At 37.8% G+C, this 21,053-nt stretch overlaps 2 protein-coding genes across 2 annotated transcripts; both read left to right on the top strand.

Moving 5' to 3' along the window:
- Positions 1–8,401: 8,401 nt before the first annotated feature.
- bcl10 (BCL10 immune signaling adaptor) lies at positions 8,402–12,959 on the top strand. The gene is made up of 3 exons (XM_041803755.1): positions 8,402–8,729; positions 11,029–11,317; positions 11,406–12,959. The coding sequence occupies exons 1-3, from the start codon at positions 8,679–8,681 to the stop codon at positions 11,810–11,812; spliced, it is 747 nt and encodes a 248-aa protein (XP_041659689.1). The 5' UTR covers positions 8,402–8,678; the 3' UTR covers positions 11,813–12,959.
- Positions 12,960–13,839: 880 nt separating this feature from the next.
- LOC121520352 (mucolipin-3-like) lies at positions 13,840–20,787 on the top strand. Its single transcript, XM_041803753.1, has 14 exons — positions 13,840–13,895; positions 14,103–14,325; positions 14,879–15,098; positions 15,194–15,361; positions 15,458–15,611; positions 15,832–15,907; positions 15,985–16,081; positions 16,175–16,274; positions 18,544–18,656; positions 19,238–19,387; positions 19,513–19,614; positions 19,707–19,829; positions 19,915–20,121; positions 20,226–20,787. Exons 3-14 carry the CDS (start codon positions 14,883–14,885, stop codon positions 20,355–20,357), a joined length of 1,638 nt encoding a protein of 545 aa, XP_041659687.1. The 5' UTR covers positions 13,840–13,895; positions 14,103–14,325; positions 14,879–14,882; the 3' UTR covers positions 20,358–20,787.
- The last annotated feature ends 266 nt before the right edge of the window (positions 20,788–21,053 follow it).

The following is a 21,053-nucleotide window of genomic DNA, read 5'->3' as shown; positions in this document are numbered from 1 at the left end:
GAGGCGTTTCTGGATGTTTGCAGGCTTCAATAATGGCTTCTTAGCAGCTCTTCTTCCCTTTAAGCCTTGTTCCGTTAGTCGTCTGCTTATGGTCACTCTGGAGACTTTCTCAGACTCTGATCTAGAAGCATTCATCTCTGCCTGAAGATCAGCATTGGTCTTCCTTCTGTCTCTAGTACTTCAAATCTTGAGGTGTCTGACATCTGCTTCAGTTAACTTTGGTTTCCTGCCTCTTCCTTGGTGCATTTTGTAAGTACCAGTCTCGGCAATTGACTCCAAAGCAAACTTGACCACACTGTGAGAACACTTTATGTCTTTCCCTATTTGTCTCAGAGACCATCCAGCATCATGAAGTGCTTTAATGTGGACTCTTTCATTTTCAGTGAGCTCTCAACGTTTTACCATTTTGAACAGGAATGAGGAATTTCAAACTGAATTCACCTTTTTATACCCAAATTTGAGCCGGCTCACAGGGCTTCTCTGAGAGGTCAGAAATTAATCAAGCATAACATTCAATCACTAAAACTCATTTTTCTGTTCAGGAATGTAAGCAAATAACTATAATTTGACATATTCATCAAGAAATAATAATGTGCTTTACTTTTTTTCAGTTTTTTTGTAAATCAGTAAATTTGAAAATTCATAAATAACAATAATACTTATATTTTAGCATTAAAAATATCATTTGGGTTAAAGAGCTTCTACATATTGGTGTATTAACCATTGCAGAAACATAAAAAAATGATTTTGGTAATTACCAATGCTGTTAATTTAGGGCAGCTGTGGCATAAACCTTACTTTGGGTGGTGGTCTAATACATTTGTTAAGCACTGTATATATACTTTTCATTATAGACTTCCCAAGGGCCACTCTCTACTGTAGGCCCAGGTCATCAGTACCCTTTTCCCCCCTGTGCTACGCCCATGAGTAAGGTGTTAAGAAACAAGTGATATTTGCTCATTATAAGGAAATAGTTAAAAATGTGTGCCCACCTTGGGTTATGATAGCACAATGTTTTAATGACACTTTCTTTACAAGGTCATTTAGATACCTGACCTGTTAGGATTGTCTTAAAATCTTTATTTTAACCTTTGAAATGGCCTATGAAAATCAAACAATACTGATTCCTGTTTTGATACAATGGCAACAAAAAAAGTTGACCTAGGCAGCCAAAAGTACATAACTTCTTGTTTTAATTACCAAAAATTGGTGACAACTGTGCTCTATAGTCTATAAAATGACTGGTCTTAAAAACAGCAGATTGTATTGCTTTTAAAGATGTGGTTTCAGATAGTTTGGCAATGTCAAACATTTTGACAACAAACAGGAGAGACTACTGTTGAAACTTGGTTATGTAAAGTTCTGTGCTGTTATATAAAGAGGGCACATTTAGACATGATACCAGAGATATTTCCTCATCGGGCCTTTGCATGTGAGAGCAGCCCCGCAAACGAATTCAACACTGGTGCACCACAAGTCCTGACATAAATATTGAAGAGAAGCTACATATTTCTCTGAGCTACTGAATCTCTATCTCCTATGAAGCGGTGTTTAGACTGCAGCCAGTTGCTCTGATCAGTGTTTGTACTCTCTAACCTCACTGGTGTTAAAAGTCACAGGTGAAATTCCCATCTGTCACCTATCAGGGTGCGGATGGATTCGAGTTTGTTTAGCTTCAATATTTCAAAAAGGAGCTGAGAGCCTCCTGGAATGCTTGAACCTCAGAAATCCTTTGTTTGGTCTGAATGATAGCATCCAGAATGAGAAACACCGGAGAAAAAAAAAAAGAAGAAAGAAAGACTAAAACTTGAGCGATGCCTGGAGCAACATTCCTCTCAGGATGAACATTGAGGGCTTCTTTGAAATAGCTGCCAGGATAAAAAGCATCCTCTTCAATCCACATCAAAGGACAATGCAAGATATCAGGGAAGACATGCCTTTCCTTTCATTATAACCTGTGAGAACAAGAGGCTGAGCGGGGCAGACTGGCACAGCCTCCTTCTTATCTAACTGAGGTTACAAGGGCCAGTTTGAATCAGTGCCAGCTCAAGCAGATGAACAGTGAGAACAAGTGCGAGCTCCATGCATTATCCAAAATCTGGAGGAGACAATAATCGTACAGGGTGGAAACTTCTCCCTCCAAAGGAGAAGCATAAAGAATTTGCAGAACCATGTTAGGAAAGAGGAACATAAATATATATACAGCAGGCTGCAGCTGGAGAACTTGGAGGGATTACAGTTGCATGTTAAACTGACCAGTTTTACAATGTCACGCTCAGCCTACTTTGTCCTGTTTCTGGAAACACCCATATCCCACTGAGCAGCATGTGAATGTGTTGTAAAGTGTGCAAATCATATAGGCCTATTAATGCATGTATTAAGCTTTGAAATGATTTCAAGATTTTTTTTTCTCTTACATCTCTCAGAGATATATGCAGAAAATGGGCCTTAGTTACCAAAGAAGTAATTAAGGTAGGCTATTGGATTATTAAATATGGATTTTATGACAGTCTCATGTATCTATCAACAGTTTGTAGCTCATCTAGGGCACTCATATACCAGCCAAAGTCAAATAATATAAGCCACTGGAAAAGTTTTCTGATTAGACACTGGTGTAATTGTAAGTCAGAAGTCTATATGAACACAGCCAGTCACCTGTAAGCGGTTGGCTTTGTTAAGCACCAAGACAGGAATCAGAGAAAACAGCTAGCCTTACTGTCTGGTAGCCTCGCGGTCAGGGTTATGGTAAGGGTCCTCCATGAAAACTCTAATGCAGCTAATGTAGCTAAGGCCAAATCTTATAAAGCTATGTAAGCTACATAAACAGCATAGCTACATAGCTGAGGTAGCTAAATCTAAAGCTCCATTAGCTATGTTGGCTACTTAGCTAACACAGCTTAATCTAAAGCTAACAAAGCTATTTTAGCTACGTAACTAGAAACATACCTGGCAAAGCTACACCAAAGATGCTACGTTAGAGTATACTAATGAGCTACAACAAGTTTTTTTTAGAAGTAGTTATGCAAACAGTGGCATGCTTTAGCTTCATTAGCTGTAACTAAAGCTAACATAGCTACATTGGCTTATGGTGTAAGAATAACTACATAGCTTGCAAAGCTATCCTAGCTTTATGTTAAGCAAATTAAGCTAAAGTGAGCCACTTCATGTTAATTCGAAAAACAGGCCTCTGACCTTATTCTGTTTTATGAAATGAACATGCTTACGAGAGTTTTGAGTTGCTCTTGGACTATGCAGAACCAAGATAGCTTAATCTCGCCCCCAGTAGTCTTTTTGCTAAGTTAAAGTAAGACTATGCTACTTCCGGAGACAGTTTTATAGAGCAAACCAAATGCTCTCTTTAAGCACACCTTCTTCATCCCCCTGTATCCCTTTCCGTCCTTTGCTTCTTCCTTTTGGTTAGCAGGTGTCCATGAGACAGACAGCGGCAGACAAGTACTGTTAGTTATTATTGTATTATTGCATACAACACCACCTATGAGTGGGCAGGGCAGTCTTGCTTACCTCAAGTGGTTGTGGGGCTACCTGTTTGTCAGGAATGGGGTTTTAACGCAGCAGTCAGTTAGTGTGAACACAGAGCTGGTAACAACAAACCCAAATGGAGTTTGATTTCCCTCTCTTTTTGGAAGCCATTACTCCACGGTAGGTTTATTTGATCGTTACTGTTTAATGCTAATCATGTTTCACATTGAGCCTTTAAAGCTCATGGAGTTTTGAGCTGGTTGTGAAACAGACTCTGTTTGACCTACAAAAGCAAAGATGAACAACCACATAGGACGGCCTTATCCAATGGTTATTTCTAATATGTGGGTGGGCAGAGAGCATAGAAAGTAATACTTTGATTATATAAATAAATTGATGCTTGGTTCAAACCCATCAAAGAGAGGCAGAACAGAAATGTGGACTCTAATTGTGTGGTGTAAAGACTGGCTACATGGATTGAAAAGGCAGAAATACCCCCGGAGTGCTTCTCAGTGTAAAACCACAGTGGGTCTGGGACTTGCTCATTTTGGCTGCCATGTCAGAGTGGGTCAAAGACTCTACCACAGACCCAAAACTCTGTGAGGTTATACAGATAGAATCACAAATCTGGTACGTTATGTAACTTTTATAAACATCTTACCCTTTCTTTGTGTCTCTTTCACTCGAGGGGCCACTCAGGATTTTAAACAATGGGCTCATCTGAATCTCTCGCTGCTGATTTGACATTATTTCCAGGCTGCTGCTCTCTGTTGTTTTATGTGACCCATAATTAGCCTTTTTGGACAAAAGAGGGCATGCAGAGGGCACTTTCTCTAGTTTGGGGATCAAAAATTTGTCTCTTGAGTAAAGAGAAGAGGCTCATCCACATACAGTTTGACCTTTATAACAACTGACATTTAAAGGGCATCTTTCTCCTCCAGACACTGCTGGGATGCAGTAACAGCCTCGAGTTTCTAAGGCCTGTTTTTCAGTTAATTTCAGATTATTGGCATTACACAAAAAAAAAAAAATCAACAGAAAAGTGTGGCCTGATTTATAAAGCTTACTTCTTAATGGTTGTTTTTATTCGCAGTAAAATTACATCGCTGAACACGACAAAGCAGGCCTGTCAACAGCCTCCTCCTGGAGCAGCATCCTCAAACCATTCCTCAGAAACTGTGATTACAGTGAAGTTGAGTTTTCACTCTGAGTGTTTTGCCACTTTTACTAGAGTTTTATTTTAGTTCTTCTCATGCTCTGCAGTTTATGTGCAGTTAGAAGGATACATTGTTCTCTGTCCTTTGGGTCACACTTGCTTTGTTATTTTCCAGTTAAAGTTTGCAGGCAGTTGTAAATGTTTAAAGGATTTTAACTTCTTAACTGGTTTTTGGTTGATTCATTTTGCAAGCTGGCATATATCAGTGTGCTAAACATGAAGCATTAAGGCGTGTAACATTGATTTTTCAGGCAGTAATGGAAAGCAACTTAATATATTCATAAAATTGCAAGTTTGAGGAGGTTATATTCACATATTCAAGTTAATATACAAATCAAGATTTAACAAACACATGATGCAAACATCTTAAAGCTCCCATAATAAGTTTTAACGTGGTCATGAAACACAATCAGATTCTTAAATTCCAATTGAAAAGTTTCAGATTTATTTTTGGGGCATTTTATGCCTTTATTTATAGAGGAGGACAGTGAAAGAGTGGGAAACAGGGATGAGAGTGGGGGAGTGGCATGCAGGAAAGGAGCCAGAGGCCAGACTCAAACCTGGGCTGCCTACACACATGAGGCACATCTCAACCTAGGCCTTTTAAAGACTTTTTAAGGCCATGATTGAGAAAAAATTAGTATCACTTTTTGCAGCAAAAGGTCAAAAATGATAAGCATGCAAGATTTTCAGTACAGGCCAGGGCTGAATTTGTCTATTTTAATACACTGTTTATGAAATGTCAAACAGTATGGGACAATGAGATTTTCTGGTTACACATTTAATGTTTCTACTTAAGCAATATACTGTATAGTGATATTCATCATAACAGGTTTAATGCAGGTTTGCTAAGCTGATTCAAAACAACTAAAAGAATAAGTAAGACGGAACAAATTTAAACAAAAAACGAAGATTGGATAAAGGTATGTACTGGTCGTTGTTCCCTCTATAATTAAGACACCTCACACGTAAAAATATAAATTTCAAAAAGTCCAATTTAAGACTTTTTAAGACTTTTTGAAAATTTGAAGGAACCCTGTTAGTTTGTGTGCCCAGAACTTTCTTCATTTTCCAGAATGATCATTAGATATGTTGTGTATTATAGATGGTAAAAATTCATTTTTACTTTACATTTCGGGGCCTGTACTTTTTTTTTTTTGTTTGTTTTTTTTACTTGGTAAAGGAGTTGAATCAGTCTACTTTTACCTGTATCACACAAGTATCTGCAGTGGCATGCACAGACTCTTTCAAGGGCAGGGGTGAAAAGAAAAAAAGGGCACATACAGCACGTTCTGGCCACTGAAGAGGGCACTAACTGTTGCATGTTTTTGAGGGCACTTTAGACATATTTATATGTTATACAAATGGCACATTATGTAGCCTTTAAACAGACTAACTAGACAGACTACTCAAGTTAGTATGTAGTTAGGATCAGCATCCACAAGAACTGTGTAGATTCAACGTTGGACTGTGAAGAACACAAATAAATGAACAAATCCCTAGGGGGTCTGGGGGTCTTCCCCAGAACATTTTCAAGATGCCATTTCCTGTATTCTAGTGAATTTTAACACCATATTAGCACCAGATAATCTAAACTGGTTCTCTGAGATATAGTTCTGGCTCAATATAGATCAAAAAGGGTCCAACATAAAAGCAAATGCAACAGTGATGTTTCATCGTATTTCTTGGCCCTAATGGTCTTCTGGAGTTTAGTGTGTTTTCTTCACCTGAGAGGGCAGTTTAGTGTGTTTTGCCAATAAGGAGGGTACTTAAACATGCCTTTTTGCCACCCAAGCGGGCAGTTTATCATGTTTTAATCAGCCAAGAGGGCAGTTTAGTGTGTTTTGCCAACCAGGAGGGCACTTTAGCATGTGTTTTGGCTCCCAAGAGGGCACTTTAGTGTGTGTTTTGGCTCCAAAGAGGGCACTTTAGCAGGTGTTTTGACTCCCAAGAGGGCACTTTAACGTGTTTTGGCTCCCAAGAGGGCACTTTAGAGTGCATTTTGCCTCCCAAGAGGGCATTTTAACATGCATTTTGGCTCCCAAGAGGGCACTTTAGCACACATTTTTCAACAATTGGGTGATGAGGGGGAGCAACCCCCCGCACACCACTGAGTCTCTGTACTTCTACTGATGTACAGAATGACAGTACTTTTGTCACCTCTGCTTAAGATGGTCCAAGAAAGCTGGATCTGGCTTTATAGTTGTGAAAAACTACACATGTATGTTTGGGACAAAACTGAGACAAACCAGTAGTTCATTTTGAGCTTTAAAGAAACCACCCAATTGAAACCTTTTAAAATCTGGGTAAAATAATTCAAAAATAGGCATATCCAAAATAAACTGTGTTTGAACCGTTGAGAGTACAGACACATACAATGTACCACAATATACGTGCTTTAAAGGCACTATGCTGAAGTTTCTTCCCAAACTTTCAGACTCACTGCAGCTGCTACTACTATTGAGTAATACAACAAAAAAAAAAAAAATTTTTTTCTGGTCTGATTTTTTATTGCAAAACAGAGAAGAATGATGCCTTACCTAGTTCACCTAGTTAAAGGTGTAACAATAGCACAGAAAATGAGTATCTTAAAACCTCTTTTTATGAGGAAAAGGCCAGCTGTTTTGACCTGGATACTCTAGAAAGATTTATGGTAACAGCGGTAACCATAATCATATATCTACAACATAAATATTGCTATTCCTGAATGCTTCAACATACAGTCCTGGCTAGCAGTTACCTCATTTTGGAGCTGAAAAGTCTGTCAAGCTATTATTGGGTTCTGATGTTCAAATCCCTTATTCACACCACTTTTTAACCCCCATTCATCACTGTTTCTGCCCATTTTTGCTATATCTTTTTCCACATTTATCCAATGTTTGCCTCTTAAGACCAATACTTTCCCATTGTCACACAATTTTTGCCCCTTTTAAATCATTTTTTTAGCAGTCTTTTCCCATTTCTAACAATTTTCCCCCATTTTATGTTGGACAATTTTTGCTACATGTAACCATTTTTTTTTTTTGCCAATTTTCCCTTATTTTTCTTTTTGCAATTATTTAATCATTTTCCCCTTAAGTTTGAGCTAATTTTGCGGTATTTTCTGACACCCTGATATTTGTGCATTAGCAAAAACATTAACATTAGCAAAAAAAAAAAAAAAAAAAAAAAAGAAAGAAAGAAAGGGTTACATTTTGGAAAAGGCTTTACTGTAGGCTACTACAACACAAATAAAATGAATTTTTTGTTTCTTTAACAATAGTGGTTAATATTGAAGTTTATTATAAAACGTGGCTACAATGAACCATAATTTCCCAGAGCTCTGTCTTCTATCTATTGGACCGCCCTGCAGTATTGAAAAGTAAGTGCAAGCACGTGTTGCTGTGCGCCTGTGTATGGTTCTTCCTTTGCATACATGGTTATGGTTCTTCCTTCAATACTCAATACTGAAGCACTGAGTCACTAATAGGTCTACTGTATTTTGAATAACTTCGCAAGCGTAAAGAAGTCCAACAGCACCCTCCATTGGATAAAGCCGGAACAGCAATTCACCTGTAACATGCTGTAAATGTTGTTTTAAAGATCATTTGCGGCTAACTTTACGTGAGGAAAGTTGACAACATTTGTTTAATCTGCTGTTTAAAGATACTTTTTTATATTAAATGTATAGTTAATTAGGTTATTTAGTAAATAAACTGGGGCTGAGTGTGACGGTGGAGGCTACTTCTTCTTCTCGGGTTGAAGTGTCAACGTAAACTTCGACAGAAGCAGGAAGTCCGGGGATTTTTTGAGACAGAAACCTGAATGGACAGAAGATATGCAGCCTTTGAACGAAAATAAATAAGGGTTAATGTCTATGCCGATAAACGCTTGCAGCTACTGCATTTATGTAGTTTGTTCTATTAAAAGGGTATTATAACTAAGCTCAGCCGTCATTTATCACCCGGAACACCTGGATTTTCACTTTTCACGAGAGAGAGGGATGGATGTTCCTTATCTCACTGAAGATGAAATGGCAGAGATTAAAAAAGACGTGAGTACAATTTAGTGGCATCTCGCTAACTAAAGTGTAACCATTCAGATAATGTAAGGTATTTGTGAAACAAAGAGAGACTTATGGCTCTGCTAACACGTTTTTCACCGATTCTGGTACCTTGTTTAGAGATAAAGGCCTGTGGGAAATACCCCACCCCAAGTTGTCTCTTCACACAAACCACAAAGCCTTCTGTTTAATTTACTAACAGTTTTTTCATTTCGTACACAGGCTGGAGGTGAGGTCCCATTTTTTAAAGAACTGTAAGGGGTGCTCAGCCTTCATTTGCAATACAAAGGGTTTTTACCATTAAATGTGGGCTGTTTTCTGGGACGTCCAGATGTCATTTTAACGTATGAAGAATAAAGCCGAGTTTACATGACTATCAGTGATAAAGACGTGCATTTTGAATGTAAATTAGGCGAAAAGTGAACAAAGAAGCATCAAACATAGAGTTTGATTATTAAAAAGTTCCAGGGGAAGAACCTGTGGCCCCAACAGTAAGGTCAGACCTCTCAAACAATCCCAAAATATCTTCATATTAAGCAAATCATAGTTAAGTTGAACCCTATAGATACACATTGAAACAATGGATTTGTGGATTACTGAGGTAAAATGTATGCAATAATCATAAATGTATAATTTGTGATACAAAAATGAATAATAAACCAAAAGTGATCATATTTTTAACATATATATAAATTACATCTGATCTAAAGATATGTCAAAATATTCAGATGCAATTAGTTTGAGTTATGATACTCTTCTAAGAGATGATGTGATGAGCAAGTACTGTCATTGGATGTTTTATTCTTTTATTGATTTTATACATCAGTCATGGTCAATATAATTTGACTTTTTTGAGAGAATAAATAAAATAAAAAAGTAGATAGATGGATAGATAGACACAAAGATTTTGACAGAGTAATAATAAGTGCATACATTCACCCCCCTCAAGTTATTGTTAAGTAGATGCACCTTTGGCTGCAATCACAACTCTGAGTACTTGTGTGGATAGGTCTCAGACAGGCTTGCAAATCTGCACACTGCAATTTTTTTCTTTAAAAAAAAAAAACATTAGCAGGGCATTAGCAGACTTTTACAAGTCCAGCCACAAATCCTCTACTGGGTTGAGGTCTGGGCTTTGACTCTGCCACTCCAGAACGTTCACCTTGTTGTCTTCAAACTATTTCTATGTAGCTTTGTTGTATGCTTCGGGCTATTGCCTTTCCAGACAATAAAACATCCCCACCAAGAAGCCTCCCCACAGCATGATGCTGCCACCACCATGCTTCACAGTGGAGATGGTGTGTTTGTGGTGATGTGCAGTATTTGGTGTCCTCCAAACATGGCATCTTGTCTTATGGCCCGTAACCACCATTTTGGTCTCATCAGACCAAAGAACGTTGTCAAACTGGATCATGGAGTCTACTAGAGATTTGAGTTTTCTTCAACATATCACTCTCCCATAAAGCTTTGTCTGGTAAAGAACCCAGGCCACGGTTGTAAGCAGAGTCTCTCTCATCTCAGCTGATAAAGCTTGTAACTCCTTCAAAGTAGTCATAGGTGTCATTGAGACCTCTCTCACTAGTCTCCTTCTTGCACGGTCCTGATCTAAGCAGATTTACACATGTTCCACATTCCTTCTTTTTCTTGGTGATGGATTTAACTGAACTGTGGGGATGTTCAGCCTTGGAAAATGTTTTGCATCCATCCCTTGACTTATACTTTTCAAAAACTTTTTTTCTGAGTTGCTTGGAGTTTTCTTTTGTCTTCATGGTGTAATGGTAGCCAGAAATACTGATTAGACACAGGTGTCTTTATACTACAATAACAGAAGGCACATTCGCTGCACTCAGGTGATCACCTTTTGACTGTGTGATACCAGCAACAATTACTGGGACCTCTGTTGAATTCAGTCAGTCACTTTAAAGGGTGAATATTTATGCAATCACTTATTTGACATGACATATTTTTATTGAATAAACCCTATTTTGTAGAAATATGTTTTCACCTGGATATTAACGAGATATTTTTTGCATTTTTTATTGTCAAAAAAGCCAAATCATATTGACCATGATTGATTTATGTAATCAATAAAAGGGTAAAACATCCAAGGGGGTAAACACTTTTTATTGGCACTGTATTGAGTTAAAAGGATTGAGATAAGGTCATGTATGGACAATAACACACAAAAAAGGACTCATAACTGTAATTTTTAAAGAAGCTGACCCCCTCGTGTTCAGGACTTTGACACCTCCTTTGTTTTCTCTTCTCTTTGGCTGCTGTTGATGCCCAGGTGCTGACTAAGCTCCGGCACTATCTCTGTGATAAGATCAGAGCCGAACGCCACCTTGACTACCTGCGTGCATGCAGGATCCTGACACGAGATGATGCAGAGGAAATCAGCTGCAGGACCACACAGAGCAAGAGGACAGCCAAATTGTTGGACATACTGGAAGAAAACCCACGAGGTTTGGATGCCTTGACCGACTCCATTAGGGAGATGCGTACACAAAACTTCATCATAGCCAAAATCACAGATGAAGTCCAAATAGCCAAAAACGAGAAGATCGAGTCGCTCAGAGGTTAGTGTTAATGAAGTTCCTTGTTTTTTTTCTAATATTTTCTGCTTTCTAGGTGCTTTAATTCAACTTTTCTTGTTATCTACAACAGCAGCTTGTAGTTCATCATCTGACTGCAGCCTCAGTAACCCGGGCAGCACCAGCGACCTCCCCACGTCGTTTTCAAACAACTCTACCATGCTCTTCCACCCAGACGGAGAGCGAAGCTGTGCCACTTCAGATGTGGGAGCCTCTCTCAATCTGCCATCATTACAGAGAAGCTGCGACATGTCTCCTGGAACCTGTGCTAGCATCGCCGTACCTTCCTCAACCACTTCCTCCTCTAGCCTCCCAAAACCTGGAGACCCTGGAGCTCCTCCGCTACCGGATGACATGATGGTCGAATCCCCCAGCATCGATCCAGGAGCAGCAGGGTGCACCAGCACAGGAGGGGACCCTAACTTCCAACCCCTGCGATCACGCTCGCTCACGCCAACGTCACACAGGAGTATCTTTTAATTCCATATCTCATAAGACAGTTATTATGCAGTTACAGAGTCAAACAGGCATTATCCTCTCTACAGTTTCTCTGTCATTGTTTCTCATTGTGTTTGAAAGAAGTTAAAAAAAGGTGGGCTACATACTGTGTTCAACTGTTAGACCGGGAAAAAATAATTGATTATTTGGGAAATTTGATTGAGAATTAGTTCTATGATTTTGTTATTGAATTAGTCATTTCAGTCACTTGTTAAGCAAGAAAATGTCAAAAATTTGTTTGTTACAGTATCCTAAATGTGAGGAGTTGCTGCTTTACTTTGTCACAGGATAGTACGTTTTTGTGTGTTTTGTTTTTTACAAAATTAGACACGTAAAAAGGGAAATTTTCCACTCTTTTGACATGTTACAGACCAAAGTTATAACACATAAAAAAATTCAGTCATATATAAAAATTACCATTCGTACAACTTAAAAAAGGAACTCTACAATTTGTATGCAAAGAAAATAATGTTTTATTGTTAAGAATCTATTAATCCTTATTCTTTTTCAACAAAAGAAGCCAGACTTCACCAATGTTAAATCTTTGCAGTAAACATTTATGTAATGCAGATGGGTAAAATTAGGATTTAAAAGGGAACCTATCTGATTCATAATAAGCAAAGAAGAGTGCGTAATTTAGCCAGCATCTACAGTAAGGCCAGCTTTGGGTACCTCATGTTACTTATTCTTTAACACTTAACTGTGCTGAATCTCTAGAAGTATTGAGGTTTTATTTAATGGTACATATGTGAATCATCTACTCTCACCTTTTCTACTGCTGTTCTTTTATAGAGTGATTTCTCAATTAACTGTTTGGTGAAAACATGGCAGCAGTTCAGGTGCTGTAACAAATCTTATACACTGGAGTTTCTATGTGACTTTCTAATGTGTATTAGATGCTGCCTTTGTTTGTCTGAGTGATGTACCTTGATGTGATGATTTTAGGTTCATATCTTTGCAGCTTAAATCCAGCTAGAAGTTGCTGTGACATTTTCATCACTACAGAAGTCAATAAGATGAGAAAACATATTGTGTAATACAAACTATGTATTGACCAGTGTATACTACTACATAGTATGAGTGGTCGTGTATAATCTGTTGCACATTAAAGGTTTCTTTAAGAACTAAAGTATATTTTCTGTGTTGTTAAATGTGTGGTGGTTTAGACCTGTGACATGCGTCTATTCATTTTACTCCACATTTTGCTGTAATAGTAAGTAAAATTTGGTTGTTTTCTCAAACTCGACTTATTTATCTAATTATTTTATGATAACAACACTAGTTTTCCAAGACTTTTCAGGATCTCTAGAAAACAAGGTTTATTTAGACCCTTTGCAAAAACACTTGAATTTTTGCTCAGGTGCCTCCTGTTTTTTCTGGTTCTTTGCTGAGATGTTTCTACACCTTGCTTGGAGTCCACCTGTGGTAAATTACATTGATTGGAAATTATTTGTAAAGGCACACACCTCTCTGTAGAAGGCCTCATAGGAGACAACGTATATCAGCAAAAGCCAAGCCATGAGGCTATCACATGTTTGTTGCAAACTCCAAGCTAGCTTTTATGTGTTTGCACTGAGGAGAGGCTTCCATCTAGCCACTCTGACATAAGCTAAGTTCGGTGAAAGGCTGCAGTGATGGTTGTCCTTCTGGAACTTGGTCCCATCTCCACACAAGATCTCTGGAGCTCAGAGTGACCATCAGGTTCTTGGTCACTTCAAGGCCCTTTTCCCATGATTGCTCAGTTTGGCCAGGCAACCAGCTTCTGGAAGAGTCCTGGTTGCAAATTATGGAGGCCTTTTTGCTCTTGGGAACTTTCAGTGCAACTGATGTTTTTGTAGCCTTCCCCAGATCTGTGCCTTGCAACAATCCTGTTTCTGAGCTCTGTGGGCAGTTCCTTTGACCTCATGGCTTGGGTTTTGCTCTGATATGCATTGTCAGCTGTGAGGCCTTCTACAGAGAGGTGTGCACCCTTTCAAATCATGTTCAATCAATTTAATTTACCACAGGTGGACTCCAATCAAAGCGTAGAAACATCTCAGCAACGACTGGGAGAAATGGGAAGCACGTAAGCGAAATTTCAAGTGTTTTTGTAAAGGGTCTAAATACTTATGTCAATGTGATGTTTCAGTTTTTATTTTTTAGAAATTTGTATGTGTATAAATACACCCTCCATTAATATGACTCAATGAAATGTTCATAAAAAATACCTGAAATATAAATATTTCCTAAAAACAGGAAATGTATTTTTAAAATATCCTTTGTTTTTTGACAGACTGCGGTCACATACAATGTGAATTAGCTTCTGTGTTAGTGCAGACTGTCACAGCAGAGCTCTGATCTATGTTTTGGAAAAACTGGAAAAGCTTAAAATGACGCAGATGAGTGACAGTCACTGTGGCAGAGGCTGGTGTGATGACTGTGACGCCTGGTTTTCAAACAGAGGAGAGGTTACAAGGGTAAGACCAGTCACTCTGTGGCCCGCTGCTGCACAACAGGTAATTTACTTGTTTTTGTAACCATCATATTTAATCATATTGTTACGTAGACTATGTTTACTTCTTCTTTTCAATTTTTAGCTTTTAGAAAAAACTGACAAATTTTACTTAATTACACTTATGGAAGATTTATAACACAAGCCCTTAAAACAATTGTTCATTTAAATTTGCTGCTGTCATTTACAAAGATTTCAAACTCAATACTAGACAATGTTCAATAAGTTGAAGTTTGCATTTACTGCCAGTTTTATGCTGACTGGTGCTGATAAGCTGCTGCATTAAGTAATTGTAATCTAAGAGTCCCAAACCGATGTTTTTTGGAGATTTGGGGGCATTTTAGCTCAATTTGGCTCTATTAAAATGCTTTCAAAAGTAAAATTTAAAAGAAAGTCAAGTCAACAGCAGCTCTGAGCCATGCAGGAGAACCAGTTAGATTAACATCAGAATGACAGGAATGGTTGAAGTTCACTTTCAGCGCATTTCTGACATACATTCCATTTTTTACTACGTAAAGAAATGTGTCTTCAAAGATAAAAAATATTCTTTACTTCAGTATAATGGAGGAATCTGAGCCTCTGTTGGCTACGAGGTCAGAGAGGATAAACGGACACTGCAGATGGAGCACCCACACCCTGGAGTCAAAGATGGTGGAGGACTTCAGACGGAAGCTCAAGTACTTCTTCATGAACCCCTGTGAGAAATACAGAGCCAGGGGGCGCAAGCCATGGAAACTTATGTTACAAATATTAAAGATTGCAATCATCACAGTCCAGGTAGAAGTGCCTGGTTCCTGTTTTTCATGAGTCACAGTCTGTACACATGTCTGCTTAATTTTTTTAATCTTTTTGTACCCCTGTCTCTGCTTTAGTTAGTCTCTTTTGGCCTGAGCAATGAAATGATGGTCACTTTTAAAGAAGAAAACCTGATGACATTCAGGCACCTGTTTCTAAAAGGATACAAGGATCACCGGCTAGGGAGCTATGCACTTTATACCAAGGCAGATGTGTATGATCACATATACTACATCATCAACAGGGTACTAGAAATTTAATTTCATGAGCATTTAATAAGTACTCATCGTTTACAGCCAAATGACAGGGTTTAACTCTCATTTTTTATGTGATTCTTTCAGTACATTAATCTCCAAAACCTCACGGTGGGGAACCTTGCATATGAGAGGGTTGATGGCAAATACACTCCTCTGTCTGTGTGTCAAGAATATTACAGAAACAGCAGCATCGATCCTGGAAATGAGACCTTTCACATCGACCCACATACTGTTAAAGGTAAAAAAGCAAAACATTTCTCCAGAGTATCCTGTAAAATATCTATTAATATAGGATTTATTAATAGGGGCTGATTCATTACACAAATGGAAAACAATGATAATATGGATTTTTTGTGACTGCATGAAAAGAGGAAGCTTGCATTAGTGCAGCCAGATGAATGAGTTATATTCAATGACTAACTGCTTTTGAGCTTACTGTCTGTATTTCCTCCACACAGATTGCATGTCCATTTCCTCCCTGCAGTCAGTTGGCAGTGTGGCCACACACGTGAACTTCTCCTTAGACTTTAAAAGGTGCCTAAACTGAAAATACTGGTTTCAAGCCAGGCAATAAGTGTGCTAACCGCTGATGCATGCGTTTGTGCTTCCAGGCTGCTATCAGTGAGCATCTACCTCACTCTGAAAACCATCAATCTGCAGACTGTGCAGCACCACGAGCTACCAGACTGCTATGACTTTCATATTATGGTTGGTGAAAACATCTGAAAAACTGAAACTGATTAAAATAAATGCTTATTTCAGATTTGTGCTTTTTAAAATTCTTAATCTCTTTTTGTACAGATCAAGTTTGATAACCGGGCCCACAGCGGAAAGATAAAGGTGGATATTGTGAATGATTTCAGGATCTACGAATGCAGAGACTGGAATGTGGAAGGGACTTGTAAGTTTTAACAACACCTGAATTTTAAACTTTGATATGATACTAAAAGTTATTTATCCTCCTTTCTTAAGAAAAAAAACATGGTTTAACTGGGTTAATTTCAACATACCTTCATAAAAAGACTGAAATACACACATTTTCCTTAGAAAGACATGTTATCCCATAATTAGGATGAACAGGTTGAGATCTAAAAATACCCAAACAACAAATATTCCGTCACTATTACAGGAAAATAAAAGAGTGAAATATTATGCTTGTCCTCTTTGGGCTTCCTTAGTTTACACTAACTCTGGTCAATTGTAGCTCTTTAGGATTGTCTTGAAATTGAATATCCATCATAACAGGTCATTATGTCCAACATGAAAGTTATCTTACTCAGCTTATTGCTGTTTCACTTTCCTTTACGCTGCTACTGCCCCCATAATGCTACTTGTTATTTTGTTTATTGATTTAGATGGTTTTGTTGGCACCTAATTGATATTATTGGATTTTATAGGTTTGATTTTACATGTATTTACTCATTTTATGTGTACTGATGATTATTTATCTATTTATGTATTACAGTGAGGCCTGAGTTCTACATTTTGTTCAGGTTTTTCATGATCCAAATGACAATAAAGATCCTTAAGCCTTATCTAATTGGAACAATATGGCGGCCCTAAGAGACTATGCACCCATACAGTATATCGTAAATGAGAACATTTTTGTTGCATTCTCTTAGTCTTTACATTTTTACATTCTTGTCTCAATGCACAGCACAGCTTTCCCATTTCTGTTGTTTGCTTGTTATCTCTATAAGTTAATTTGTTATTACAGGAGAACCAATGTTGATATCTCAGTATAATAACATCTGTAAGTCCAGATCTTGAGAAAGCAAATCAAATTTTGCCATTATCGTGAAAAACTCACTGAAATTACTGTGTCTACTGAGGGTTTCTGCAGTTTAGTATTCAATGTGGTAATGATGTTTTTGTCCCACCTTCTTTGACAGCTCTCTCCTCATCTTCATCAAAACTGACCTGTTACTGACCTTTTAGTTGGATTGCCACAATACCTGGATTTTAAAATTTGACATGAAACCAGTAAAAATCATCCATTTCAATACATATTTTGATACTATTGCAAGAAAATAGAAGTCCTAAGCAGCCAATATTGGGTAATTTCTTGTTTTCAATCATCAAAAACTGCAGATAGATGACTACACGCTGAATTACACAAAAACACTGGCATCATTTCAGCTGCTGTTTTATCACAATTTAGACAGTGTGTAGAAGTTTGCATTGGTTTTGATGGATTAATTCTCTTTCCACCCACCTGTATTATGAAATTAATGTAGTTACTAAAAGTGTTGGTATTTTTCAATACTAGTTCTCATTTTAAAACAGAGAATGTATCATTTATAGATGGATGGTATTGAAAAGTATTGAATATTTTGTTAGCCTTTTTTTTTTTAACCCATACTTACTGTCATCCACTTCCGTGTTAAATTATAACCTCTTCGAATAACAATATTGATACTAGTCTTTTCTTTAAATGCCAGCAGGGGGCACACTAGCATTGTTCTGCCACTTGTATAATCTAGGACAGTGCTTCCCACCCGTGACCCCAGAGATACTGTGGGTGGGCTGCAAGAGGTCAAACAATAACTAAAAATCACAGAAATTAAAAAAAATAAAAACAATCATTTAAATGATCATAAAATACTTGATTACATTTTTAAGTAAGTCTTAGAAGTGACAAAACTTTTAACTCCCAATTTCATCCTTTATTTGTCTGATTTCTGTCTAGAACTGGTGTCATGGTTTAATTGGTGTTGGATAAACATTCTACCATGACGCCTCTTTCTGATTTAAAGTATTTATCAGTGTCTCCTTAGAGACATTAATGCTACTTGGGAAGACTTTTCCAGGTCACAGAGCAAATTTATAGAGCTGAGCAGAACAAAATAATGGCAATGGCTCATTACTAGTACTTTGTGACCCCCCCAACAATTTTCCCAGTAATGCTTATGTATCGGAAAGCAAAGCATTTGCACTGAAATTCCCTGTTTATGAAACAAAATTATGATAAATAAAAATAAAATGTTTATGTCTTCTGGTTGAACTAGGGTTTTGGTGGGCTCCAGAAGATTTTCAGATCTTAAATTTGGATGCAGCAAACAGAAGTTTGAGAAAAAGCTGATCTAGGAGAACAATACTGCATACCACATTTTAATAAAACTATATAATGCATCATTAACCTTCAGAGTGAGTGTGTCTCTGCTTTGCAGCTTATAAGAACGATTACCTCCTCCTCTCGTTTGATTCTGTGGTCATCCTCGCCTGCTTCACCTCTCTCATCCTCTGCATGCGGTCTGTCATCAACGGCATCCAGCTGCAGTTTGTAAGTGAAAAAGAATGAGCTCATTTATTATCATCCCTGCTGATGAATGCAATGGATTGTGGCATATTTGACTTCTTCAGATAGGCTGTCATATGATGTTATTCACTCAGAGGCAAATATCTAAATAATATGCAAACCACAAAGAGATGCAAGGCTGCAGATACAGCACTGGTGTCTGGGCTTACATGCTTTTTAAATTAGTTTATGGGGAAAACATTATATATCGCTTTAACAGTATATCATACACTTACAGCAGTATTAAGCTGAGCATATTAATAATAGCACCCTATAGTCTGAATATGACTACTAAAGAGAATCAGTCTGTCAATATGAAAAAGGGCTTTAAAAAGCATTTATCTCAAAATGCATTGTAAATGTCCCTTTAAAATACACTATCATTCCCCCAGCATTTTAAGCTGAGTCTGAACTTCTTATCATATTAAACTTCTTATAAGTAAAAATGTGAAATCGTTTCATACAAACATTTACCAATCCTGTTGCCATCATTAGGAATAAATCCTTGTTTGTTTTGTTGCTGTTTAACAGATGTGTTTTACAATATCTGAGTGTTTCCCCTGCAGGAATTCAACATATTCTTCCACGCCTACTACAACAAAATTGTGAGTTGGTCAGACCGCATGGAGTTTGTGAATGGTTGGTACATCCTCATAGTTGTGAGCGACACACTGACCATTGCTGGCTCTGTGCTCAAAATTGGAATTCAAACAAAGGTTTGCTCCTTACTTAGCATCATTGGCTATCATTTCAGTTATATATGGTCTCATATGTGCAACATGAAAAAGTGGATTCACTTCATCCCCAGTTTATGTATGTGCATTTTCCCTCCCATTTGCAGTATCTGACAAACTATGATGTCTGTAGTATTCTGCTGGGAACTGCTACAATGCTTGTCTGGGTTGGTGTGATTCGGTACCTTGGATTCTTCAAGAAATACAATGTAAGAGCTTATTTGGTACTACTTTTTTTTTTTACATTTTAAGCAACTTATGCATATCCAAATGTGACTAAAAAGAATTATTGTCTTTACAGATTTTAATTTTGACCCTCAGGGCCGCATTCCCAAATGTGATTAGATTCTGCTGTTGTGCAGCCATGATCTACCTTGGGTACTGTTTCTGTGGTTGGATTGTCCTTGGGCCTTACCATGACAAGGTAGAAAATGTGACATTGTTTAAGGACTCTTTGTTTTGTTGACTTTTAAATATGACAACTTAAATATGAAAATGCGTTTTTCCAGTTCCGAACGCTTGACAAGGTGACAGAGTGCCTCTTCTCACTCATAAACGGCGACGACATGTACGCCACCTTCCTGAACATGAGAGATAAGAGCTACATGGTGTGGCTTTTCAGCAGACTTTACCTCTACTCCTTCATCTCCCTCTTCATCTACATGGTGCTCAGTCTCTTCATTGCCCTCATCACAGACACCTATGAAACCATCAAGGTCAGTCTAAGTCACCGAAAGTGACATAATGACATAATATTAACATTTTGCTGTGGAAAAATGTTTTCTATTCATCCTGCGACAATACAATGGCTGTTTTCCAGCATCACCAGCAGGAAAAGCTGCCCACGTCCCAGCTTCAGTCCTTCATAGCAGAGTGCAGAGACCAGCCTGAGTCTGGAAGATACCAGACTGAAGAGTCAGCGTCCTGTTGCCTCTCTCCATGCTGCTGCTGAACTTAGAAATGTGGGCAGGCGTATCAAATGTGACTGAAAAAGGCTGAAGAGTCCCAAGTGTGTCTGAAAATGATGATGATGTTTGAAGAGACATTTTGAATATCTTCTTACAAAAGCAGAATTTCTAAACTGTATGTTAAAAAAATTAAACTTCCTCGTGCAACACTAAGAAGAACACTAAGTGGACACTTTTTAAAGTGTAGTCACTTTTTGATAGTGACTTTAATATGAACATGCACAACTAACAAATTCCACCTTAGTTTAATGATGTTTTGGAATTTTAAGTGGTGCACATTTTATATGCCCAAAAATGTCCTAACACAGCACAGAACAACATATCTGTGCTGGATTTGTTTCTTGAACAAGCTTCTGGGTATATTACATCTCAAAAAATGAAAGTACATATTTTAATTTAAAATTCTAACTTGCCCAGAAGGGCCACAATAAAAACCCTATTTCAGTAAAGTTAATGGTAATTTTTAAATGCATAGTTGTTTACTGTTGTAAGGAGGATTTTTCTATAGATTAACTACATCAATTGTATCATTGGTTTTCCTGAATAAAATTTTACACTTGTAACAAAGTATTTGGACTGCTGGATTGTTATGAATCCCAGGTTGCTTTAATAGCAACCTTTGGCCGGCTGTATTGATGAACCTGGGGTCCCTCCTTTTACTCTTAGCAATTCCCCTGTGG

The sequence above is a fragment of the Cheilinus undulatus genome, linkage group 13, assembly GCF_018320785.1.
Source record: "Cheilinus undulatus linkage group 13, ASM1832078v1, whole genome shotgun sequence".
NCBI classification, from domain to species: Eukaryota; Metazoa; Chordata; class Actinopteri; order Labriformes; family Labridae; genus Cheilinus; species Cheilinus undulatus.
This window is presented reverse-complemented; position numbering and strand designations above follow the sequence as displayed.

What these genes read in the sequence shown, in the direction of transcription:
- bcl10 (XM_041803755.1), top strand. Translation starts at nt 8,679, where the DNA reads ATGGATGTTCCTTATCTCACTGAAGATGAAATGGCAGAGATTAAAAAA. An exon ending in TGGCAGAGATTAAAAAAGAC is followed by an intron (nt 8,730 to 11,028) that starts GTGAGTACAATT and finishes GTTGATGCCCAG; the next exon opens with GTGCTGACTAAGCTCCGGCA. An exon ending in GAAGATCGAGTCGCTCAGAG is followed by an intron (nt 11,318 to 11,405) that starts GTTAGTGTTAAT and finishes TATCTACAACAG; the next exon opens with CAGCTTGTAGTTCATCATCT.
- LOC121520352 (XM_041803753.1), top strand. Translation starts at nt 14,883, where the DNA reads ATGGAGGAATCTGAGCCTCTGTTGGCTACGAGGTCAGAGAGGATAAAC. An exon ending in CGACCCACATACTGTTAAAG is followed by an intron (nt 15,612 to 15,831) that starts GTAAAAAAGCAA and finishes TCCTCCACACAG; the next exon opens with ATTGCATGTCCATTTCCTCC. An exon ending in TTCTCCTTAGACTTTAAAAG is followed by an intron (nt 15,908 to 15,984) that starts GTGCCTAAACTG and finishes TTGTGCTTCCAG; the next exon opens with GCTGCTATCAGTGAGCATCT.